The sequence below is a fragment of the Schistocerca nitens genome, chromosome 7 (genome assembly GCF_023898315.1).
Source record: "Schistocerca nitens isolate TAMUIC-IGC-003100 chromosome 7, iqSchNite1.1, whole genome shotgun sequence".
In the NCBI taxonomy this organism is placed as follows: Eukaryota; Metazoa; Arthropoda; class Insecta; order Orthoptera; family Acrididae; genus Schistocerca; species Schistocerca nitens.
The window spans coordinates 97,779,684-97,807,151 of NC_064620.1; the positions used below are offsets into that span (position 1 = coordinate 97,779,684).

The 27,468-nt window shown below is 39.7% G+C and overlaps 1 protein-coding gene across 1 annotated transcript in view; it reads right to left on the reverse strand.

The window, feature by feature from the left end:
* LOC126194705 (ATPase family AAA domain-containing protein 2-like) overlaps nt 1–27,468 on the reverse strand; it is a 220,538-nt gene that overhangs the window by 158,241 nt on the left and 34,829 nt on the right. Inside the window, exon 4 of the mRNA XM_049932942.1 lies at nt 9,471–9,651. Within this exon, the coding sequence (XP_049788899.1) occupies nt 9,471–9,651 (181 nt within the window). The remainder of the gene's footprint in view (nt 1–9,470; nt 9,652–27,468) is intronic.

The following is a 27,468-nucleotide window of genomic DNA, read 5'->3' on the forward strand; positions in this document are numbered from 1 at the left end:
CAAATCTGAGTGAACTAGCTCAAGAATTTCTGTGGCTCTTGAGCTAGATCGTGGAAAAGGAAGTCTTGTTTGTTTTCCCTCTAGTATTTATTGTTCCCTTACATGATATTCCACTAGCCAGTCCATTACAAAGTGCATCCATAGCTTCAGAATGCAGATGACCTAGACTTTTATGCCAGAAGTCTGCACTATTTGCCTGCAATACGGATTCTGCTTCAAAATTTCGATCATATGGTTGGTCTAGTCGGTACATTCATTTTGCTAATGGTGCATTAGCAACCATATTTTTCCATGTCGTAAATACCACAACCCTGTTTGTCAAATAAAATCAAATGACCTTTTCTTACTATTTTACTAACAGACAGTAGATTTGTGCTTAGCTGAGGCACATACAGAATATCCTCTACTTTGATTCTGGCTTTCTTGTTGCCAGTGAGAACATCTACAAACGAAGATCCTATACCTTTTACAGATAAGTTTTCATTATTTGCTATTAAAACTTGCAAGCCTGTCAATGCTTCAACAGCCCTTTCATTACAAGGATATTTAGACATGTGCGCTGATGCGCCTGAGTCTACATGCCATTCTGACCATGTATCTTTCCCTGCAGCTGATGTTGTGAGAAACTGTCTGGTAGCTGGCTGTCTTGGCTGAAGTTTTTTCATCGTTTTTCTTCTTGCTGTAACAGTTTTTAGCCAGATGCCCGTACTTGTTGCAGTTAAAGCACCTGGGACCCTTTTTGAATATTACATCGCTCTTTTCCTTGTCGACTCTCAGAGCAGCATCACCAATCGATTGTTTATTACAAGCTTCATCATTTATTTCTTGCAGTAATTTATTTTTTATGGAGTCTCCTTTGATCGGCACGTTTGAATTTTCTAAGCTCATAACCATGTCATTCCATGTCAGTTCTACTAGGAGCTCCAGCTCATAAGTCTCAGATTTGACCGAAATTCAGTACATTAATTCTACCATGTGTGGAACACTCATGTACCAAGTATTAGTTTCCCCTGCCAATTAGATCCAGAATTAAGACTTGTGAAAGAAGGTGGCGTGACCTGGAAATTGCAACCCGCATCTGGTAATCTATCTTCAGACCCAACTTCAGGTCTTAATAACTTTTGAACTATTACACACAGTCCAGTGAAATTTTTACAACCCAGTAACATCCACTTAGAGAACATACTCCATGAATCAAAACACCAACAACATATTTCTGAGGGAAAATAAAAAATTCCAAAATCTGATTAAAAAAAATGTACTACGTTAAAAGGTACCTATTGTAGGTCCCCTCTATGCCAAATATAATTCACTCAAAAAGGGTATAAATTCTTTTGTGGTAAGCTTAATGTGGCCTAAACACACACAGAACTCATCATGCCCATATCAATCACAAAAACTGAGTTACATGCACACAAGAATACAAAAATTTGAAAAATTACCTGAAAAACATGGATTTTCGAAGTGTGGTAGCACAAAAGGGACAAGTGGTATCCAAGCCAAATGTCACACACTGCATAAGTAGACCATAATGATATATATCTCAAAATTTCAGCATTTTATTGCAAGACATTCTGTACAATGGAAGTTGACAGATGTATTTGGTACTGTGACCATTATTCCACAACACAGTTTTGTAAAAACTTATCGTAAACTGTTCTGCCTCTTCTTATCCTCTCCCACAACTGTTTAATCACTAAGCAACAACATATACACAGATTAACATGACCTATCATTAATGTTTACTGCACCTTAACTGGTAAAAACCAGTCGATTGTGCTTCGAACAGAAGTTGTCCCACACTTTAGCTACTGTACTCTGTACATTGAGTGGCAAATTTTACTGTCTTCCTGACACTGTGGTAGGAACTGGAACTGTCATAAGAATATGTTCAAAAGGAATCCAACACCTGTCTGCCAAATGTGGCCAATGAAATGATCTTTCTGGTCCTGCTGGTGCCATGAAGTTCACAAATACATCACCTTCTGCTTCACAGCACTCTGCAACACATCCTAAGTACCATTTGTCACCATAAACAGCAATAACATAGCAACCTGGTTGTATGTTGCTGCTTTTGCTTCTGAATCCTGAGTCAGACACACTGTGCAGACACATGTTGTGCATTAACCTATAGTTATAACCGGACAATCTGCTCATCTGCACATTGTCGGAGTCGAAGGAGAGAAGTGATGATGGGTCCTTATGCCTGCAACAGTTTTAATGTGTTCTAGTCTGCTTTATAGCAACTCTTTGACTGATTTCACCTCATCTTTCGAAACATAGAATGATTGTATGCCAGAGATATTTTTCTGTATCCAGGTAAATAATTGAAGAGGTGTTAGAATGTGACCTTCTGTAGGATGCTGCCGACTAGCTCGTGATGCCATGTGCTTAATGGTAGCACCAATACCATCACATACATTTTTACCATGACTTGTTGCAAAAAAATTCCATTCTGTGTGAATCTGAAAATCACGGTAATGCATGAAATTTTTTTTTAGATTTTTACAGTTTTTGTACTGACTAGCTGCCCCATTACTGAAGTATTTCGCAAAATGTATGTGAAGCAGCTTGTTTTTCACATATGCCATGACAGTGCGAATGTGGGCATGAACTGCAATGGCATCATGAATTAAACTGTCACTAAAAACACACAGGTTCATGACAGACACATCACCTGATTCACCTCTATAGTACACTACTGGCCATTAAAATTGCTACACCGCGAAGATGATATGCTACTGAAGCAAAATTTAACCGACAGGAAGAAGGTGCTGTGATATGCAAATATTAGCTTTTCAGAGCAATCACACAAGATTGGCGCCGGTGGCGACACCTACAATGTGCTGACATAAGGAAAGTTTCCAACCGATTTCTCATACACAAACAGCAGTTGACCGGCATTGCCTGGTGAAAAGTCGTTGTGGTGCCTCGTGTAAGGAGGAGAAATGCGTTCCATCACGTTTCCGACTTTGATGAAGGTCGGATTGTAGCCTATCGCGATTGCAGTTTATCGTATCGCGACATTGCTGCTCGCGTTGGTCGAGATCCAATAACTGTTAGCAGAATATGGAATCAGTGGGTTCAGGAGGGTAATACGGAACGCCGTGCTGGATCCCAACGGCCTCGTATCTCTAGCAGTCGAGATGAGAGGCATCTTATCCGCATGGCTGTAACGGATTGTACAGCCACGTCTCGATCCCTGAGTCAACAGATAGGAACGTTTGCAAGACAACAACCATCTGCACGAACAGTTTGACGACATTTGCAGCAGCACGGACTATCAGCTCAGAGACCATGGCTGAGGTTACCCTTGACGCTGCATCACCGACAGGAGTGCCTGCGATAGGGTACTAAACGATGAACCTGGGTATACGAATGGCGAAACATCAAGTTTTCGGATGAGTCCAGGTTCTGTTTACAGCATCATGATGGTCGCACCTATGTTTGGCGACACCGCGGTGAACACACATTGAAAGCGTGTATTCGTCATCGCCATACTGGCATATCACCCGTTGTGATGGTATCGGGTGCCATTGGTTACAGGTTTCGGTCACCTCTTGTTCGCGTTGACGGCACTTTGAACAGTGGACGTTACATTTCAGATGCGTTATGACCCGTGGCTCTACCCTTCATTCGATCCCTGCGAAACCCTACATTTCAGCAGGATAAAGCACGACCGCATGTTGCAGGTCCTGTACGGACCTTTCTGGATACAGAAAATGTTCGACTGCTGCCCTGGCCAGCACATTCTCCAGATCTTTCACCAACTGAAAACGTCTGGTCAATGGTGGCCACGCAACTGGCTCGTCACAATACGCCAGTAACTACTCTTGATGAACTGTGATATCATGTTGAAGCTGCATGGGCTGTTTGACTCAATGCCCGGGTGTATCAAGGCCGTTATTACGGCCAGAGGTGGTTGTTCTGGGTACTGATTTCTCAGGATCTATCCACCCAAATTGCGTGAAAATGTAATCACATGTCAGTTCTAGTATAATATATTTGTCCAATGAATACCCGTTTATTATCTGCATTTCTTCTTGGTGTAGCAACTTTAATGGTCATTAGTGTAAATCGCAAATGGCTGGAGAGTTTCTTGACTGTTGTCCCAATAATATCCTTGGATGGCATCTTGAACTATAAATGCATAATTTTCAGAAAAGTTTAGTATTACTATAATTTCATCTTGTTTCAAATTCATCAATAAACACTTCCGGGCTAAGTTGCCGTGGTCGATCTGTAAAACTTCTTCTCCCTAACGTTTCGTTCCCAACTACGGAGAACATCTTCGGAGGTGAGTCAACGACTTGATGAAGACGCCGGCCGTGAAAGCCTACATGGATTGTTTCAAATTATCCTTACAAAACTGGAGATAGCCGATTGTGCTGTTGCTGTGAAGCTGTGTGTGGTCAGTTTGTCCATTTTTTGACAACACATTTCAACAAAATCTTCCACTGTACTGTACTTTGTTTCAAGACTTGTACGATCCATGTGTGTCCATTGTTTATAAGAACCAAGTTCATCGTCATCCATAAGGAGTTCACCATACAGTTTGTTATTAATGTGTTCTGCAAGATTTGCCTTACCAGGACACTTTTCACACCTGTGTATCATGCACTGGTAGGAACTGATGTCACACACTAGCAGCTTCATTGCACTTTTGTAATCTAGACCAGAATCCTTTAGAGCAGCAAACATCAGCTTAGCATTTTGATGGGTCTCTCATACACAAACATTGTGTGTGCCCCCTTGCACTTACGGCACAACCCATTTTAGCAGAAGATTGAAAAAAGATGATAAACCTACTTTGGTATTGGGATACTTTTCCTTGAATTCTACACATAGTTCTGATATTTTGCACAGCAACGTCTTTTTTGCATCTGTACATGTACATTTCCCATTTTTACTGTTACATAGTCTTTTTTTCCAGGCATTATTCGGCTGTAGTCATTATTTTCATAAAACTCCGACACTAGCACCTTTATTTCTGAACTCAATTGCTTACCCTGAGCCTGCTGAAGTTGTGGACGAACTAAGAATAGCTACTTTTTTCTGGCGTCTGGATATGGCACATTTTTCTTTCAAATCGTGAACAATTTTGTCCAAATCAGAGCATTTCTGGCATGATTTCTGTTCCTTTGGAGCAGATAGTTCTTCCTCTTCCACCATTAGTGTGTCAGATATTTTGTGTTTTAATTCCATTTATGCTTCTTGTAGTTTTCTTCTACCATAGTTGGGCCTGTCTCTTTTCCCAACTTTGTGTGTCTTCATGGGAGACAAACCACGAGCAGTCGCTGAAGTATTTAATTGCTCATCCACTGTGGTTGTAGGTGGCTGATACTCTTCGTCACTGTCATGTAAATTATGAGAATATTCTCATTTTCTGCAGTGTAACACACCTGGAACATAACTTTTGTCCTGGTTTCATGTTAAGTCCCATGCACTGATTCACTTTCAATACTGATTTACCAATACTGCAACTTGTTTGAACAAAAGCACCACTAGTACACTCTTCTGCCTCCATACTGACTTTCCACAACAGTACTGACCGGTCTGAACTAGAATCCTAAAAACATGAGTAAACTGTAATTGTTGCTTTGTTTCCTTTGTTGTTCCTGCCTAACAATGACTCATACTGTCCCTGAAAACTACCATTGTTTAACTTTCTGTTGCCTAATGGTTCTCAACAATTGCTGCAGCTTTATCTGAAACAAGCTGTCTGCATCATCACTATTACTTGCTGAATCACGTTAAAAGAAACATAACCAAGTACATCTCTGTCAACTTTTATTGTACACAAATGCCTTGCAACAACAAGTTGAAATTTTGCCACATATTATATTATGGTCTACTTATCCAGTGTTTGAAATTTGGCTTGGATATCACTTGTCCCTTTTGTGCTACCACACTTAGAAAATCCACATCTTTCAGGTAATTTTTCAAATTTTTGTATTTTCGCGTGCATGTAACTCTGTTTGTGTGACTGATATGGGCAAGATGAGTCCTGTGTGTGGTTAGGCCACATTAAGCTTACCACAAAAATTTATTTATTTGAGTGAACTATATTTGGCATAGAGGGCACCTACAATATGTACCTTTTAACTTATTACATTTTTTTAATCACATTTTGGATTTTTTTATTTTCCCTCATAAATATGTTATTGGTGTTTTGATTCATAGATTGTGTTCTCTAAGTGGATGTTACTGGGTTGTAAAAATTTCATTGGACTGTGCGGAATAGTTACAAAGTTATTAAGACCTGAAGTTGGGTCTGAAGATTGCCAGATGCGGGTTGCAATTTCCGAGTCACGCCACCTTCTTTGACAAGCCATAATTCTGGAACTAATTGGCAGGGGAACTTAAAATTTTGTACATGAGTGTTCCACACTTGGTAGCATTGGTGTGCTAATTTCAGCCAAATCTGAGACTATCAGCTGGAACATTTTCTCAAATTGGTTGAACTGATATGGAATGACCCCATACGCTTATATTCGTCTGGTAATCCTGCAAGCAGAATACACCCAATACATTCTTCTTTGACTTCAAAATTCAACCCATTTAATTTTTGTGATGTGGAAATTATCTTTGACACATATTCCTCTACTGTCGAACAATTCTCCACTCTGGTTTGACGGTATCGTTTTTAATAGCCCTATCCTTCTGAAAAGACCAGAATCTTCGTAGACTTGCTTTAGCTTTTCCCATGCCTTTTTTGCTGTAGATGTATCTTGCAAGTGAACATATATCGACAGATGGATGCAGAGCATAATTTTGGCTCTTTCTGTACAAAATTTAGTTACATCCTGTACTTTGCCACTGACGCATCCCCACAATTGTTCGTGTTCTAAATTTGTTCCCATAGCGAACTGCCAGGTACTGTAGCTTTCTTACCCCATCAGTTTTTCGATTGTAGGCAACGAATTGGTATTTACTGGCACCATGATTTCAGCGGTTACGTCGTTCCAAAGTACTGCGTGCTGCTGCTAATTTTCCAGAGCCAGTAATCTCTTAAGTTTTTTTTTTAGAATATTACACCAATTTATAATCCTGGGTTCATAACCTGTTAGCAGAGTAATTTATGGCTGGTTTCTGATTGGAACAATTTATTGATACATTAAACAAGCTACATGAATTACACACAAAGAGCTCAATACACACAATAAAACAACTCATAGCGTCCATAGTTGCCCATAGCAACACAAAAGATATTCACACACCAGGGAGGCATAGATTCTAAAATCCCACAACAATGACGTTTTTGTGCATTTATACCACCCTGTTCGCCCAAAAACATTATCAAGAAATCTACTAGTGACAAAGTTTGGATACCAATGAAAAATGTTTTGAGAAAACTTCCAGTGCTAGAACTTACCACAGCAACTGGGAGGTCGTATTCTACATCACACAAGCTGTCTGAAGAAATAAGTGTTCTTAACATTCACTACCAGGTTTAGGAACAGTCACATCTCGAAGGATGTTAATTGAAAATATTTAATTTAAGTATGTCAAAACAATATAAATGTTAATTTCAGCGGTTTTCACTTTTTATATATAATTCAGTACCTTACTTCAATAATAATTGATTATATCCCGCCAATTTCACACATGAATAGGCAACAGCCATCTCCTTATTTTCAAAAATTCATATCTTTGTTCACAGTCACATATTATTGTTGAAATTTTTACAGTACGTTGCTATCATATACGTGTACAAACTGAGCAAAAATCATATTTTTATATTCAGTCCCACCTGAGATAACTAACCCCAAACTCTATAAAAAATGAAAATTTTCAAATTTGAAAAATTCATAAAAAATTAAGCAAACATTTGTAAGTGTTATTGCTCTACATGAGGCTAGTAGGTTAGGTTAGGTTAGTGTTTTTTAATGTCCCGTCGACAACGAGGTCATTAGAGACTGAGCACAAGCTCGGGTTAGGGAAGGATGGGGAAGGAAATCGGCCGTGCCCTTTCAAAGGAACCATCCCGGCATTTGCCTGAAACGATTTAGGGAAATCACGGAAAACCTAAATCAGGATGGCTGGAGACGGGATTGAACCGTCGTCCTCCCGAATGCGAGTCCAGTGTGCTAACCACTGCGCCATCTCGCTCGGTGAGGCTAGTAGTGTATGATATCTAACTACAGGAAAAAATAGACACTCATAAATCACTACTTGCTTGTTTATTTTTGGCCCTAAAAAGTGTATTTTTGAAACTTTAGATACCAAACTTTGGAGGCCATTTTGACTGGTTATTTTTGAATTTAGGGTATTTTGTGTACTAGACAATGTTGTAGAGGACACTTTTCTAAAAACAATCATGTCAATTGCATAGATGACTCAATGCTCCTGAGTTTCAGTGTATGGTCTCCTTTAATCTTAAAGTAGATATAAAAATTAATTTATTTCTTAAAACCTGTATTTCCCAGTCCAAATGGTAATACTGCACACTGGAACTCTCTTATACAGCACCACAAACTATGCCAGAGATGAAAAAACAATTCCTCTCCTTTTTGATGGCTTTCTTCTCTGTGCAACTATTTGTCAGTTTTTCTCTTACCTTTTCTCTCTTACAATATCAGCTCCCTGCTGTCCAATAAATTATACTAAAAGTTCTCACAAAACGTTTTACTCATATTTACAATATCAACTCACTTGAATTTCATTTTTCTTATATATGAATGCATGTGGATGTGCGTTCCAGTACAGACTGGATCATATGGACCAATTTTATTTAACCTCCTAAGCCTATTTGTTTGTTAATATAGCAGGTCCACCCTTTCACTTGCCCAATTTCCCACTGCTGTAAAGAATTAAGCCATGGGGTATCTGTATGTAATGCTATATTATATCTCAGAGTTGCTCTGAGATTCACAATGCTTTACTAAATATTGTTCTATTGCAGGTGGTACAGACTTGCCTTTCTGAGAACCAACGCACACAGCCAGTTACAGGGATAAGAATTTGAATCACTCAGTCACTTTCCATTCAATGCCTTTCGTTTTTTTAAAAAATGAAAAGAAAATAGGACGGGGGGGGGGGGGGGGGGGGGGATACTAACTCATCATAGAAATCATACATTTGAATTTGCAGCCTGACATTTAGCTTGCAACCACCAAGTCACATACTGACAAGTTAGCCAGCAGGAACATGAACACTGTTCCCTTTCTTTGCCTACATATTCCTCCAAATTGATTTGACAAAGAACCGAAACACTTGGGCAGTCCTCAAGAAAAATTCACAATACTGTGCTGTTTGCAGGCATAAAGCATTTACCCTAATTTTTCTCGGAAACAGGGAACTTTCTTTCAGTCACCCTTACTGATTTTACACTCTCATTCTTCACAGCTCTTTGCAGCATTATTCCCAGATAATATATACATGTAATTGTTTCCAGGGGGGCAGGGAGTTCATAGATAATGTTGTAATCTGGCACTACAGAATGAAAATAATTACAAATTTTTGCTTACCTTACTCTTTTGCGACAAGGGCTAAAAATGTCGTCATCATCATCATCATCGTCATCATCTTCTGGATGATCAAATGAATCACTGTCATCTAAATCTTCAACCATACCATCTCTGTAAACTGAATTTCTTTCACTTAAAGTCAGAGGTGCTCCACATCTAATATGGCGCCTTGAACGAATTCCTGAAAAACAATAAAATAGGTGATCAGTTGCTAAGTAAAATTATTCCAGTCAAAGTGATCACATATATTTTGTTTATCACAGAAGAAGTAGAAAAGGTTCTGAGGAGCAAACAGGGACTTCCTGTTAAAGTTTATGGAATTCAAATTCAAACACAGAAATGCAAAGGAACAACTATTATTACGTCTTGATACAAAAGCAAAGTGTACTGAAAGATGGGCACACAATGAATAAACAAAATGGTGCTACAACCAAGGAACATAAAAATAAATGCGACAGTAGTGCCATCAAAATTTTAGGCGGGTTGATTTTAAGAACGAAAATAATATTTGAATGTCAACACTTCATTCTCTCTCTCTCTCTCTCTCTCTCCCCCCCCCCCCCCCCCTCCCCTATAATAGTTTACTCTCCCCAATCAGAAAAGACAGAACTCTCCTTTTATAACTGCCTAAATGTTACTCATTGCTTCACCCATTTAGTGAGCCATGATCTGTCCTCAAACATTCCATATTACAGTTATTTCCATGTATTCTTTTTCACCATAAAATATTACATTTAAGAGAAGCAGAGTAGTAGACATCTCTATTCTTATTTAAATATTTTTAGAATTATCTTATTCTAAAACTGCAGATGACAATGTGGTCTTCAGACCAAAGACGGTGTGGTGCACATTCTCCACTCTATCCTGTGCAAGTTTTTCCACCTCCAAATATGTACAGCAATCAACATCCTTTTGAACTTTCTTAATGTATTCATCTCTTGATCTCCCTCTACAATTCTGACTGCCAGAATTTCTAACCAACATTAAACTAATAATTCCTTGATGTCTCAGAAAGTGTCCTGTAAACCAATCCCTTCTTTTAGTCAGGTTATGCCAAATATCTTTTCTCTCCTATTCCATTCAGTACTTCCTTATTAATTATGCATTCTATCCATTTAATTTTCAGCATCTCCTGTAACAGCACATTTCAAAATCTTCTTCTCTCTCCTTGTCAAATGGCTTATCATCAAAGTCTCACTTCCGTACAAGGCTACACTCCAAATACTTTCACCAGATGCGTCCTGTGGCTCAAGTTGAAGTGTGTCAACAAATTTCTCTTCTTCAGAAATACTTTTCTTGTCACTCCTAATCAACATTTTATATTCTCCCTACTTCTGCCATCATTAGTTATTTTGTTGCTCAAACAGCAAAACTCATCTACTTTTAGGGCCTCATTTCCTAATTTCTAATTCTCTCAGCATCATCTAATGTAATTCAACTACACTCCATTATCATTGCTTTGATTTTGTTGATGTTCATCTTACATTCTGCTTTCAAGACACTGTCCATCCTGTTCAACTGCTCTTCTAAGCCTGTTGCTTTCTGACAAAATTACAATGTCACAGGAAAACATCAAAGTTTTTATTTCTTCTCTCTGAACTTTAATTCCCATTCCAAAATTTCTCCTTGGCTTCCTCCACAGTTGCCCAATGTGCTGATTGAATAACACTGGGGATAGGCTACACCACTGTCTCACTCCCTTCTCAGCCACTGCTTCCCTTTCATGGTCCTCAACTCTGTAACTGCCGTACGGTTTCTGTACAAGTTGTATATAAACTTCCACACTCTTTATTTTACCCCTGCTACCTCCAGAATTTCAAAGAGCATATTCCAGTCAACATTTTCAAAAGCTTTCTCTAAATATAAAAATGTAATGAACATAGATTTGGCTTTCTTTGACCTACCTTTTAAGGTAATTCTAGGGTCGGTATCATTACACATATTCAAACATTTCTCCTGAACCGAAAGTGATCATCCCAGAGGTTGGCTTCCACCAGGTTTTGCACTCTTCGGTAAATAATTAATGTCAGCATTTTGCAACTATGACTTTAAAAACTGATAGTTTATTAATATTCAAACTTGACACCACCTGCTCTCTTTGAAACTGGAAATATTACATTCTTCTTGAAGCCGGAGAGTATATCCTGTCTCATTCATCTTGTAGAGTAGGTAGGGTGGTCTTGTCATGGTTGAACACCCCCCCCCCCCCCAAGTGGATAATAGTAGTTCTGAGGGAAAATAGTTTACCCCAGGGCCTTGTGAAGTGTGTCGGTGCTCTGTCAAATTCTTCTTCCAGCATCACATCTCCCATCTTATCACCTACTTCCTCTTCTCTTTCTATAATGCTGACTAAGGTTGTGGTGACGCAGGTATAAAATTTAAAAGGCAGAGTTGTCAAAATCACATATCTTTCTGTAGACTAATTCAGGGAGTATATGCAGACAAGGAAAAAAAAATTCCTGGATGTCTCAGTTAAAATGACACTTTTTCTGTGTTAAATGTTAAGTGACGATATACTTTCCCTTGGAACTGTAAAACCTATAAATCCTTTGAATGGTAAAGGATTTATACGCCACAACCTCTATCAGTAACATAATCTGAATCACTTGGAACATCAGAACAATCATCCACAAACAGTTCAGCAAGAATCTCACTTTCCGTCAACTGCTTTCACACAATGTTGGCAATAAAACAAAAGAGAAAAATGAGTTCATGCTGTTGTTCACTGCATGAACCCTCCAATTCATATATAACCTTTTGTTAAAATGAAATAGTTACTGGCATGAACAACAGATCTCAGAAAATGTGCACAGAACAAAAAACAAATTTATATGATCTGTCCACAACAGTTGGCTATCTACACGAGTCATTCACAAGTGTTAAACAAAGATTACCACAACAGGAACAGATGTGATACAGCATTAAACAAAATATGCTGTAAGTTAAAAGACTAAGCTGCAGGTAGCAGCAGAGGGGGAGGGTTTAACTTCTGCAAGAAAGACATGTTATTGAGACCTTGAGGAGAAGTTGTGTTGGCAGTTGGGGTCTTTAAGCACCAAAAGCATAATTTTTTGAGAGACTTTGATTCAGCAACGGCATGGAATCTTAAAGAGTGGCCGAAAACTTCTTGGAGGAAGTAGCTGTTTTTTCTGCTTTATTCATTTCTGTTGTGTAAGGCCAATTAGAATCTAAACCATCCTCACTCATCCTCAGTTTCATAACAAGTACTTGTCCTCTACAAGAAGTTTTTTACGGGATGTCAAGTTTCCCCTCAACTTTGCTTGCTTGCCCTTTTTTTACCTGACAGTTTTCTTTTTGTGTGTTTGTGTTGTTCGTTGCCACATTGTATCATCTTGTGGCCACAGTCAAATCAAGAATCTGTGGCTTTCCTTTTAGCTATTCCAGAGACAGCTTACCCTCAGCCTATGCAGTACTGATGAACATTCTGTAGGATGTATAACCACAATCAACTTTTTCCCGTTTGCTTTAGCACCCATTTTAAGGAACATGTAAATTGGCACTAAGATGATGATGTCTGGTTTGTGGAGCATTCAACTGCGCAGTTATAAGCGCCCATACAATTTTCCAACGTTTGCTCAGCCAAATTTTGCCACTTTCCAGGATGATGATGAAATGACGAGGACAACACAAACACCCAGTCATCTAAAGGCAGGTGAAAATCCCTGATCCGCCGGGAATCGAACCCAGGACCCCTTGCTCGGGAAGCGAGAACGCAACCGCGAGCTGCGGACAATTGCCACTAAGGTAACATAGTTGTATCACCCAATACAGTGACCTTGTTGAAGAAATTAACTAAAATAAAATAATTCCAATAAATTAGTGCCAGGGTCAACTCAACACAGCAGATCAATGGAATTGTAATAACACAGACAATGGATTACGAGCTCCTGCCTACAGTACACTGAAGACAGTGTGTCGGCTTGCTGTATACTGTTATCTGACAAAAAATTGCTTTGAGAAACTTCCTTTAACGATTCATATATTTGTGAAAAAAGTTTGCCAGTTGCTCTTTTAATGACTTTCATGTGATGTCAGGCTATAAACTGGGCACAGGTACAATGCATCGACTCCAATAAACACAATTTCCCACCTGAATGACACAACTGAAAGAATTGATCTCACTCAGAGCACACCTGTAACAGGACACATGTTTGGTAACTATATTCAAGAGACTTCTCATGGGTTATGAGTGTTGAGGTCTACTGTTTGGTGCAAGGGGACTCAAGAGTAAGTTACACATGTCGACCCTTGCTTAACACTATTGCCTAAGAGTGGCCCATTGTCAGAAAGTGTGTGTGTGTGTGTGTGTGTGTGTGTGTGTGTGTGTGTGTGTGTGTGTTTTTCTGGGTTTCCTGCAGACACAACTTCGCTGTGGTATGGGCAACAGTTGCATCCACTGTGGGCATGAAACAGCATGCCAACTGGAAACATACACCGAGGCTCAAATATGTGGTAAAATATGACACGTGTGTAAAAGGCCTGAAGCCTTCCAAGATTAACTAGCAGTATATGCTATGTTGCGTAGAGCCATAACAGAATGGTGCCGACAGTTTGACCAAGGCCTTACGCATGTTGCTGACCCTGACTGGGAAAGAAGGCCATTGACATTGATCACAGATGACACAGTCTGAGGAACTGACTCAGTTACTGAACGGCACCATGACCACTGAGCAGATTCTGTCATTGAGGAATTGAAATATGGGTAGAATGTGCCTGTTGGAAAATAGCGTCACACAACCGTGTCGCTTTGAAATGTAGTACAGCAATCAATAAATGTTATTTGGCCTCCCATAGTAATGAGTAACTTACTTTTTGAAGCCCCCTTATAATGTTACAAAGTGAAAGCTTGAGTGAAACACAATACCCAAATGTTCGTCTGTATGTGTAAGCAAGCAAGTGACTGATGCAAAACCTAATACATGCAGTAAAAACTACTCATAAGAGGTGTGCTTTCACAATTTTACTGCTGTGCAACAGTAACAAGAGCAAACACACAGCTCACATAAAGTGGGGAAAATAACACCACAATAACATTGTAGAGGAGTGGAAGGTTTTATGTAATTACAAACCACAGTACAAATGAAGAAATTTAGATGCGCCTGTATGACATGGTAGAAGCCTGGCAATCAGTAATCAGATGATTTGATGACAATGGGTGTTTCCTCTCACAAGGGGAGCTTCCGGTCTCTGAAATTCAGTTCAGGATGAGACTTCACAGGTAAGCAGTATACCTCAAGGGAGTCCACTCATAGAAGTCTTAAAGCACACTATCCAGATAATTCTGAGAAAAAGTGCTCTAAGTTTTAAGCATAGCTCATATGCGCCTCATACATGGGCAAAGTAGCATTTTAGCACACAGGTGAAATAGCTTGGTCAGTAGCGTCCTAGAATGTCATACAGCCAATCCAGGTTCGATCCTATCTGCAGGATCGATTACATTTTTTTGTTTTCTTAAAGTTTTAAAAATTATAACAAAATTTAAATTAAGTGAATGAGATTATGTATTATCGATTAAATCATAAACAATTTTATTTTGTTTATGAAATGGCTGCCTCAGCTACTTAACATGTGAATTAAATGCATGAATATTTTCTTTTAAAAAGTTGAATACTTTATGGGTAGATTTTCAATTATATAAAATTTTTTACAATATCATGTTCATTTCTCAATTTTGTGTTTTACAGGCAAGCAGCAGAATGATAACTGTCATAAAAATGTTGAAAACAAAAAATATTTTGTCATCTTGCACAATTTACGAAGATGATTGTTTATAGGAACAATGTTTCTTTAGAAGATCTGTTGAAAAACATACTTCATTGACATTCCTGAAAACTTCTCTCAGCAGAAAGCCTGGCAGCATACAAGGCATAACAGATCATTTCCTTAAAAATTGGCGATGACAGCTGATGGACTATTCATTGGATTTTTATATAGTCTTCATGAGAATTTATTTCTCATTATTTTCAAAAAGATAAGCACAATTTTGCATACGTTTTATCAGATTTCTTTCACTTGTCTATAAAAGTAGACATAACATTTCGGAGGAATCACTTCACTTGTACACACTGGCAATTTCTCATCATCCTGAAAAATTTCATCATATAATTCAGACTTTACTTGTCCACCCCAAGAGACAATAATTAACAGAAACTTCTTGACCCAAATACGGCTTCAAACGCCAGTTGAGGAAGTCAGTATACAGTTCTGTCGTTAACTTCCCTGATTTGGAAGACATTGTTACATTTTTATAATTTAGTTCATATTCTTTTACTGTTTTTTGAACTCAGGGAGCAAAGATACTGGTTGCATCTGGTAAACAAACAAAAACTTGAGGTAGGATGTATCCAGATAAGAGTGAGAGCATATTGAGAAGTATACGTATGCATCACTTTATTCATCTCTTTTCTTTTGACGAAAATAGCTCTGCTTCATTTTACAGCCAGAGTCCTGTTGTATACTGACTGAGACCGACATCCTGAAAAGAATAAACAACTGAAATTGAAGTATTTTGTCAGAGAATCGTAAAAGTAGAGAGCAAACTTAATTTTTAAATACCATGCAATAAATAGCTGTCTGGTCAGTGTTGATAACAAAATCTTTGTTGAAATACGGTATCAACTTTTACATCTTGGTTCAAAAGTGTCTGCAGCAGGAAAGGCTTCTTCGATCATTGCTGTTTCTTTTCTTGAAACAAATCTTATCACTTTTTGCTGATGAATTCAGTGCTTATTTTTTGACCTATGAACTCAGCTGTCAGAAGCTTTAAATTAAAAAAACGGTGAACTGTTGTGCTGCTGCTAAAGCCCACTGTTGTAAATTCCGTGTAGTCACTTGCTCTTGGGCTGAACAAAAAGATCGTACGGCCAAGAACTGATTGCTGCAGGCTTATCAAATTGATTTCCTCTTTTTTTTTTTTAATAATTCTTCTACCCACTGGGATAAATATTCCTTCTTTCTTAACTGGCTTTATTCTTGTTTTTAATGTTTGCAGTTTCCACATGGGGTGAGCCTTTGCAATATTAACAAAGTTAATTTACATCTGTAAATTTCTTCACCCATCAACATTGCTTCACGAGAGATTGTCACTCAAGATTCAGATGCAATGGAATTATTTGCAGCAAGCAAGCTTTCATAATAAACACCCACGTCTTTTAACATCACCTTCAACACTTCACTTCACTGTATTACGAATCTGCAGCTACTGATACTTTCACGGTGTCTTCATTGACAGATTTTTAATTCACAATATTGTAAAAATTCCGTTAGTATTTCACAGTACAGAACACTCCAATCTCGACAAAAGTCAGGAACGAACTGTCACTGTAGCAGGTAAGGCCCATTGCTCGATTAGTTACGTGTGGGCCTTGACACTTCCTGACTATCTGCCTGTTTATATATACAATAGGGCAACAACTATACTCTGCTTTTCCACGAAGACAGTGGTTCCTCAAATTTACAATGAATATTTATAACCTTTCCATAGTTTATAACATTACCCAATTTTGTAACAACATTGTAATGACAGCAATATACCTCCACTAGAAATGCATTTGAAATTATTCAACTTTTTAAAAAGAAAGTATTGATGAGTGTAATTCATTTTTTAAGTAGCCTATAACACCCATTTCAAAAACCAAATAAAATATTTATGATTTAATTGATAATACAGTAAAACTGGCTCAAATCCGCATGTGTATAATTCGAAAATCTGCCCAAACCATACAAGTATTTCAGTCCCGACGCATTTGGTGCACTTTTACATGCTGATTTTTTGCATAAAGAGGAACGTGCCTAACGCGGAAACAGAAAGTAAACCTTAGAACATACTAAATAAATCATTGTATAATGAGGAAGAGTGTCTACACTATACTACTGTATTACATTTCATTAGTTATTCACAACTCTACAAGGACATTACTTTTAACACCTCTGTTATGCGGTGCAAAACCAAGGAAAGAGATCCAGTGCAGTGTGGTGCTGCTGGTGTGGACCTAACGCCACACAGCTCTGTGCAACAACAAATAAGTTACACTCAGTGTCGGTGCAGTACATCAAAGAAACAGTTCGTTCGTCAGCATCGTGTTTGTCGGCTTTCTTGTTTTCCTCATTGACTCATGCTGTCGCATACAGAAACATTGTACATCTACCAACACTCTGCTGAAATGCGCACAGTGAAAAGAGGTGCGTACTGTTCCGTTAAACAATGATTTTACCTGGCAAGGTGACTGTTTTCTGCCTGTTTCAGTTGAATAGTAGCACTTTAAGAGGTACAGTAAAATGATCTCAAACAAACGGTGTGTGCCGTTAACACGAGGTGCATTCAAGTTCTAAGGCCTCCGATTTTTTTTCTCCGGACTGGAAAGAGATAGAAACATGCGCATTGTTTTAAAATGAGGCCGCGTTCATTGTCAATACGTCCCAGAGATTGCAGCACCTTACGGCAGATGAAATTTTACCGCCAGCGGCGAGAATGAGAACTGTTTTAAATACTTAAAATGGCGACGTTTTCCTTACTTGAACAGCGTGCAATCATTCGTTTTCTGAATTTGCGTGATGTGAAACCAACTGAAATTCATTGACAGTTGAAGGAGACATGTGGTGATGGAGTTATGGATGTGCCGAAAGTGCGTTCGTGGGTGCGGCAGTTTAAGGAAGGCAGAACATCGTGTGACAACAAACCGAAACAACCTCAGGCTCGCACAAGCCGGTCTGACGACATGATCGAGAAAGTGGAGAGAATTGTTTTGGGGGATCGCCGAATGACTGTTGAACAGATCGCCTCCCGAGTTGGCATTTCTGTGGGTTCTGTGCACACAATCCTGCACGACGACCTGAAAATGCGAAAAGTGTCATCCAGGTGGGTGCCACGAATGCTGACGGACGACCACATGGCTGCCCGTGTGGCATGTTGCCAAGCAATGTTGACGCGCAACGACAGCATGAATGGGACTTTCCTTTCGTCGGTTGTGACAATGGATGAGACGTGGATGCCATTTTTCAATCCAGAAACAAAGCGACAGTCAGGTCAATGGAAGCACACAGATTCACCGCCACCAAAAAAATTTCGGGTAACCGCCAGTGCTGAAAAAATGATGGTGTCCATGTTCTGGGACAGCGAGGGCGTAATCCTTACCCATTGCATTCCAAAGGGCACTACGGTAACAGGTGCATCCTATGAAAATATTTTGAAGAACAAATTCCTTCCTGCACTGCAACAAAAACGTCCGGGAAGGGCTGCGGGTGTGCTGTTTCACCAAGACAACGCACCCGCACATCGAGCTAACGTTACGCAACAGTTTCTTCGTGATAACAACTTTGAAGTGATTCCTCATACTCCCTACTCACCTGACCTGGCTCCTAGTGACTTTTGGCTTTTTCCAACAATGAAAGACACACTCCGTGGCCGCACATTCACCAGCCGTGCTGCTATTGCCTCAGCGATTTTCCAGTGGTCAAAACAGACTCCTAAAGAAGCCTTCGCCGTTGCCATGGAATCATGGCGTCAGCATTGTGAAAAATGTGTATGTCTGCAGGGCGATTACGTTGAGAAGTAACACCAGTTTCATCGATTTCGGGTGAGTAGTTAATTACAAAAAAAATCGGAGGCCTTAGAACTTGAATGCACCTCGTAGCAAAAAGGTTAATGTAACTGAGACAAGTGAGACAGACAAACAATCTGTGCACAAAATTATGTTGCTTTTTAAATGCGGTAAAACACTGATTTATGAGACTTTAAGAAACAAGGATGAGTTCAGGATGAATGGATGAAAGGGAAGGGGCAGATGGAAAGAAAGGTGAAGAAGACCAGAAATGAAGAAATTAACAAAATAGTGTGGGAATGGTTTGTAAGTGCAAAAAAAAAAAAAAAAAAAAAAAAAAAAAAAAAAAAAAAAAAAAAAAAAAAAAAAACCTTTATCTGCACCCATGTTGCAGAGTGAGGTCCTGAAAGTCACTAACGACCTTGGAATTACAGAGTTTAAGGCATCCAAAGGATGGCTGGACAGATTCAAATCTAGGCACAACATTGTGTGGAATAAAGTGTGTGGGAAAGCTAAAGATGTGCAGGAAAGTGTAGCAACAGAATGGAAGGCAATACTGTCCAACTTAATTGTGAATTATAACCCGAAAGACACGTTCAGCGCCAATGAAACTGGACTGCTTTATGGTGCAATGCCTTCAAAATCGCTAGCAAAACGAGGTAACAAGTGCACCAGCGGAAAAATGTCTAGGGAAAGACTCACGGTACTCCTGTGTGGAAACATATTATGTGAAATGGAGAAGCCACTGGTAATTGGAAAGGCAGCAAAATCACATTGTTTCAAAAACATAGACATCAGTACACTTCCAGTCACATGAAGAAGCAATAAAAAGGTGTGGATGGTGAGTGGTCTTATGGAAACATGGCTGAGCTCTTTCAATGCAAAAAGGCCATGTTCTCCTTTTCCAGACAATGCAACCCTCCTCCTGAAAGTAACAGGCATAATCCATATCACTTCAGGCAGGGGGGTTACCTTCGTAGTATTGGATGTTATTAAATTTAGCATATATTAAAATTCAGGAGTAAGTTAAGAAACACATATTTTTATTGTTTTCTCCAAAAAATTCCTGCCCCGAGATACAGGCCTCAAAAAGATGATACTGCGAACACCATTGTAAGTATGTGAATTTCGGAAAATGTTGTATCTCTGTGACATTTCTAGATATTTTGTAAAGATAACTGCTTTATGATTACAATGGTATCCTCTGTTTGGACATATCTATCAAAGTTCTTTTACTGATATTAATATATCTTTCCTGATGAGGCAACAGTTTGTTGCGAAAGCTTGAATTTTGTGTGTATGTTTGTGTTTGTTTTTGTGCCTTTATCGACCTGCCAGTGCTTTCGTTTGGTAAGTCACATCATCTTTGTTTTTAGATATAAAGTTTTTTTACTGTCGCCTTTTCAATTTTTTTATAATTTACAAAAAAAACTTTTTTTTTTTCAAAAATGCCAATCCAGAAAAGTCAGATTTTTTTCTGTTGATTAGTACCATGTAATAGTATATTCTCTGTAAAGGAGGGCTTCCACTTGTAAGTTGGACAGGTTTTATTTTAAAAAATCATTTTTTTTAACTTTCAATGCTAATGTGTGTCTTCACTGAAGTTGTTTTTTACTCATTTCTTTGTTACAATGTTTATTTCTATTGTCTTTGTTGCAGTTATTTCTTATCAATTTCTTTGTTGCAGTTATTTCTTTTCACTTTCATTGTTGCAGATTTTTCTTACACTTTGGTTGGTTGGTTTTTGGGGGAAGAGACCTAACAGCGAGGTGATCGGTCTCATCGGATTAGGGAAGGAAATCGGCCGTGCCCTTTCAGTGGAACCATCCCGGCATTTGCCTGGAGCGATTTAGGGAAATCGTGGAAAACCTAAATCAGTATGGCCGGACGCGGGATTGAACCGTCGTCCTCCCGAATGCGAATCCAGTGTGCTAACCACTGCGCCACCTCGCTCGGTCCTTACACTTTGTTGTAGTTTCTTGTCACTTTCTTTGTCGTGGTTGTTCATTGCAGGTTTCTGTATTGTAGTTGTTCAGTGCTAATTTGTTTAATGAATACGCTTCTAAGAAATCCGAGATCATCCAGTGAGTTCTGTGTTTCTGTGAGGAATTTGCCAGTTCACATGGCTGAATTGTTTTCTGTGAAAAGGACTGTTTGAAATGCCTTCTGACTGGGGCCACAGGAGAGCGAAGTGTGCACTGACTACTTGCATATCCGTAAAAAGAGTGATATATATATATATATATATATATATATATATATATATATATATATATAAAACCCCGGTGTAAAACCTGTCCCATGCACCCTCCCACCACCACCTACTCCAGTCCTGTAACCCGGTAGGTGTACACGATCAAAGGCAGAGCCACATGTGAAAGCACCCACGTGATTTACCAACTGACCTGCCTACACTGTGGGAATGACCAGCAACAAACTGTCCATTCGCATGAATGGACACAGGCAGACAGTGTTTGTTGGTAATGAGGATCACCCTGTGGCTAAACATGCCTCGGTGCACGGCCAGCACATCTTGGCGCAGTGTTACACCGTCCGGGTTATCTGGATACTTCCCACCAACACCAACCTATCCGAACTCCGGAGATGGGAACTTGCTCTTCACTATATCCTCTCTTCCCGTTACCCACCAGGCCTCAATCTCCGCTAATTTCAAGTTGCCGCCACTCATACCTCACCTGTCATTCAACATCATCTTTGCCTCTTCACTTCCGCCTCGACTGACATCTCTGCCCAAACTCTTAGTCTTTAAATATGTCTGCTTGTGAGATGTCTGCTTGTGTCTGTATATGTGTGGATGGATATGTATGTACCAAACAAAAGCGCTGGCAGGTCGATAGACACACAAACAAACACAAATATACACACAAAATTCAAGCTTTCGCAACAAACTGTTGCCTCATCAGGAAAGAGGGAAGGAGAGGGAAAGACGAAAGGATGTGGGTTTTAAGGGAGAGGGTAAGGAGTCATTCCAATCCCGGGAGCGGAAAGACTTACCTTAGGGGGAAAAAAGGACAGGTATACACTCGCGCACACACACACATATCCATCCACACATACAGACACAAGCAGACATATTTAAAGACAAAGAGTTTGGGCAGAGATGTCAGTCGAGGTGGAAGAGTAGAGGCAAAGAAGTTGTTGAGAGACAGGTGAGGTATGAGTGGCGGCAACTTGAAATTAGCGGAGATTGAGGCCTAGCGGATAACGAGAAGAGAGGATATACTGAAGGGCAAGTTCCCATCTCCGGAGTTTGGATAGGTTGGTGTTGGTGGGAAGTATCCAGATAACCCGGACGGTGTAACACTGTGCCAAGATGTGCTGGCTGTGCACCAAGGCATGTTTAGCCACAGGGTGATCCTCATTACCAACAAACACTGTCTGCCTGTGTCCATTCATGCGAATGGACAGTTTGTTGCTGGTCATTCCCACATAGAATGCATCACAGTGTAGGCAGGTCAGTTGGTAAATCACGTGGGTGCTTTCACACGTGGCTCTGCCTTTGATCGTGTACACCTTCCGGGTTACAGGACTGGAGTAGGTGGTGGTGGGAGGGTGCATGGGACAGGTTTTGCACCGGGGGCGGTTACAAGGATAGGAGCCAGAGGGTAGGGAAGGTGGTTTGGGGATTTCATAGGGATGAACTAACAGGTTACGAAGGTTAGGTGGACGGCGGAAAGACACTCTTGGCGGAGTGGGGAGGATTTCATGAAGGATGGATCTCATTTCAGGGCAGGATTTGAGGAAGTCGTATCCCTGCTGGAAAGCCACATTCAGAGTCTGGTCCAGTCCCGGAAAGTATCCTGTCACAAGTGGGGCACTTTTGTGGTTCTTCTGTGGGGGATTCTGGGTTTGAGGGGATGAGGAAGTGGCTCTGGTTATTTGCTTCTGTACCAGGCCGGGAGGGTAGTTGCGGGATGCGAAAGCTGTTGTCAGGTTGTTGGTGTAATGTTTCAGGGATTCCGGACTGGAGCAGATTCGTTTGCCACGAAGACCTAGGCTGTAGGGAAGGGACCGTTTGATGTGGAATGGGTGGCAGCTGTCGTAATGGAGGTACTGCTGCTTGTTGGTGGGTTTGATGTGGACGGACGTGTGAAGTTGGCAATTGGACAGGTGGAGGTCAACGTCAAGGAAAGTGGCATGGGATTTGGAGTAGGACCAGGTGAATCTGATGGAACCAAAGGAGTTGAGGTTGGAGAGGAAATTCTGGAGTTCTTCTTCACTGTGAGTCCAGATCATGAAGATGTCATCAATAAATCTGTACCAAACTTTGGGTTGGCAGACCTGGGTAACCAAGAAGGCTTCCTCTAAGCGACCCATGAATAGGTTGGAGTACGAGGGGGCCATCCTGGTACCCATGGCTGTTCCCTTTAATTGTTGGTATGTCTGGCCTTCAAAAGTGAAGAAGTTGTGGGTCAGGATGAAGCACAGTGTTACACCGTCCGGGTTATCTGGATACTTCCCACCAACACCAACCTATCCGAACTCCGGAGATGGGAACTTGCCCTTCAGTATATCCTCTCTTCTCGTTATCCGCCAGGCCTCAATCTCCGCTAATTTCAAGTTGCCGCCACTCATACCTCACCTGTCTCTCAACAACTTCTTTGCCTCTACTCTTCCACCTCGACTGACATCTCTGCCCAAACTCTTTGTCTTTAAATATGTCTGCTTGTGTCTGTATGTGTGGATCGATATGTGTGTGTGTGCGTGAGTGTATACCTGTCCTTTTTTCCCCCTAAGGTAAGTCTTTCCGCTCCCGGGATTGGAATGACTCCTTACCCTCTCCCTTAAAACCCACATCCTTTCGTCTTTCCCTCTCCTTCCCTCTTTCCTGATGAGGCAACAGTTTGTTGCGAAAGCTTGAATTTTGTGTGTATATTTGTGTTTGTTTGTGTGTCTATCGACCTGCCAGCGCTTTTGTTTGGTAAGTCTCATCATCTTTCTTTTTAGATATATTTTTTCCACGTGGAATGTTTCCCCCCCTCTATATATATATATATATATATATATATATATATATATATATATATATATATAGAGGAGAGACTTTGTTCTGGTTGGGAATAAGTCTTCTAACCTGAAGACTGTTTCAAAGTGAAGATGTTTCCAGTGACGAGGTTTTGTGTTCTAAATGTTTTGACAGAATAACCCCAACTTGTTGAAACTATTGTATGGTGCAAAAAATTGCCTAGAAAAAACAATTTTGAACAGGAAATTAAAACAAGTTTCCCTCCTTGATATGTGGCAAAAAAGTGATGCGTAAAGCAAATAAACATTGGACTAATATGTATGTACATACAATAATAAACGAATTTAAAGTTCGAGTAAAAATATAGAAATGCCATTTTATTTATCAATTAGTGTAAAAGTCCAGTGTTCTATTGTCTAATATACAGTAAGTGAACAGCTACTGTGCTGGAGTGAAGGTACGTAAATACAGTATACGCATAACTAAAATTTTTCACTGTACTTTTGCGCATAATACCTGACAAACTTTACGTAGCCCAGTTTTGTGTAATCCAGAAACTTGTCCAATTTGGAAAATTATTTTAGTCCCACGCGATTCCGTTTTTAGCAAGTTTTACTTTACTTTAGGTCATTAACTTTATGTATGTTGTTATAATTTATTTTAATTAAGAAAACAAAATAAAACCGAGCGTGCGGGTTAGATCAACATCACCTTGCAAAGTCTCATCCTGACCTGAATTTTTGAGACTAGAAGATTCCCTTGTCAGTCTGAGGTGGGCTATTACTATTCATTGATGAAAAAGTTAGTGCAAATGTTTTCATAAACATTTTAAATAATAGCGTGCTTCCTATGGTGGCAAAATTTAATACTGCACAATTATGTTTCTGCCCACAAATAATGAAAGTTGCATTGTGGTTCAAAGATAAGTTAAATTTGAGGGATTCAACTACTCAAAACTAAAAGGCTTGAATTATCACTTGATTAAAATTACATATTAGCTGATACCTCAACGCTTGGTACCAAGTTTTTCAGATCAGAGTTTGCGATGTCGTGGGTGAACTGTCCAGTATTGCCAAAGTGCTACAAATAAGAGTCAGTTCAAATGCAGTGTTTGAGCAGTGCACAGCAATTGATGACTGAGGACAGTGAGCCATCCACATCTGTACCCAGCAAACCACTTTGAACTGCACGGCAGATTCTGCGTCCCACTGTACCAGTTATTAGAGTTTCTTCCTTTTTCATTCATATTTGGGCCAAGGGAAGAATGTACCATTTGCTTATCGTTGACCACAAGAAGCCACCACCCAGGTTAAATTCAAAGAAATAGTATCAACAGCAACTGAGAGATACACACCAAATAAATTAATCTGCGATGGAACTGATGCCCCTTGAACTGTTATATGGAGCAGCAAAAAACTCATGACAAATTTAAAAGAACACAAAATCCCAAAGTTGGCGAAGTTTTACAGAATCCAGGGAGTATACGTCGACAAAAAAATTCCCGCATTTCCCGTTTAAAAATACACTTTTTCTCAGGTGAAAATACAGTATCTCATGGGTGAAAACACACTTTATACATGTGTAAAAATATTCTGTATGCCTAAGCTAAAGTACATTTTTTCCATGTTAAGTGACAATATACTTTCCCTCGGAGCTGTAAAACTTATCAATCTCTGAACAGTAAATGTTTTATACACAGACACAGAACTTCCTGGTACTTTAGGGGGGAAAAAACCAGCAAAAAACAACACATTTTGGAAAGATCTTTGATGCACAAGCAACATGTACACTGTACAATTTCATATGATGAAGGTACACATACGAATTCCACTAAATACAGCATGCTAACTTTCGAAGCACTGAAATTGAGATTGCGATGAACTTTTGTCAGCCAATCACAGCTCATGCCACATGATCTTGCCAGCCAATGATAGCAGATATTCAGAGTATAGGACATGTGATGTAGCCAGCCAATAGCAACATCAACATCACTTTTAAGAAGCATGAAAACACAAATAGGAAAAGTTACTCGTTCGAATTAACACACAAAGTAAGGTTACGAGGAAAGCCACAGTTTTGCATGTAATATTTCTTATCAAAAATTGTTTGCTGTTTTTTTCAGAGGGTGTGGTTTGGCAGGATACTATGAACAATGCTTAAATTGAAGCATCTGAATATTTCTGACAAGCATGATAATAATTTCACTGCTGCGCAGCGAACATTTCGTGGGTTACCTGGCTGAATAAATATACCCTTGACCACTTCGTCTTTACACAGAAAAGCCAACCTGCTCAACAACCGATTTCTTACTTCAGTTTTTAAAGGATAATTAGACTTTTTGCGATCATTACTGCATACATGAACCATGACCCATGGACCTTGCCGTTGGTGGGGAGGCTTGCGTGCCTTAGCGATACAGATAGCCGTACCGTAGGTGCAACCACAACGGAGGGGTATCTGTTGAGAGGCCAGACAAACGTGTGGTTCCTGAAGAGGGGCAGCAGCCTTTTCAGTAGTTGCAGGGGCAACAGTCTGGATGATTGACTGATCTGGCCTTGTAACATTAACCAAAACGGCCTTGCTGTGCTGGTACTGCCAACGGCTGAAAGCAAGGGGAAACTGCAGCCGTAATTTTTCCCGAGGACATGCAGCTTTTCTGTATGATTAAATGATGATGGCGTCCTCTTGGGTAAAATATTCCGGAGGTAAAATAGTCCCCCATTCGGATCTCTGGGCGGGGACTACTCAAGAGGACGTCGTTATCAGGAAAAAGAAAACTGGCGTTCTACGGATCGGAGCGTGGAATGTCAGATCCCTTAATCGGGCAGGTAGGTTAGAAAATTTTAAAAGGGAAATGGATAGGTTAAAGTTAGATATAGTAGGAATTACTGAAGTTCGGTGGCAGGAGGAACAAGACTTTTGGTCAGGTGAATACAGGGTTATAAATACAAAATCAAATAGGGGTAATGCAGGAGTAGGTTTAATAATGAATAAAAAAAATAGGAGTGCGGGTTAGCTACTACAAACAGCATAGTGAACGCATTATTGTGGCCAAGATAGACACAAAGCCCATGCCTACTACAGTAGTACAAGTTTATATGCCAACTAGCTCTGCAGATGATGAAGAAATAGATGAAATGTACGACGAGATAAAAGAAATTATTCAGGTAGTGAAGGGAGACGAAAATTTAATAGTCATGGGTGACTGGAATTCGTTGGTAGGAAAAGGGAGAGAAGGAAACATAGTAGGTGAATATGGATTGGGGGGAAGAAATGAAAGAGGAAGCCGCCTTGTAGAATTTTGCACAGAGCATGACTTAATCATAGCTAACACTTGGTTCAAGAATCATAAAAGAAGGTTGTATACATGGAAGAACCCTGGAGATACTAACAGGTTTCAGATAGATTATATAATGGTAAGACAGAGATTTAGGAACCAGGTTTTAAATTG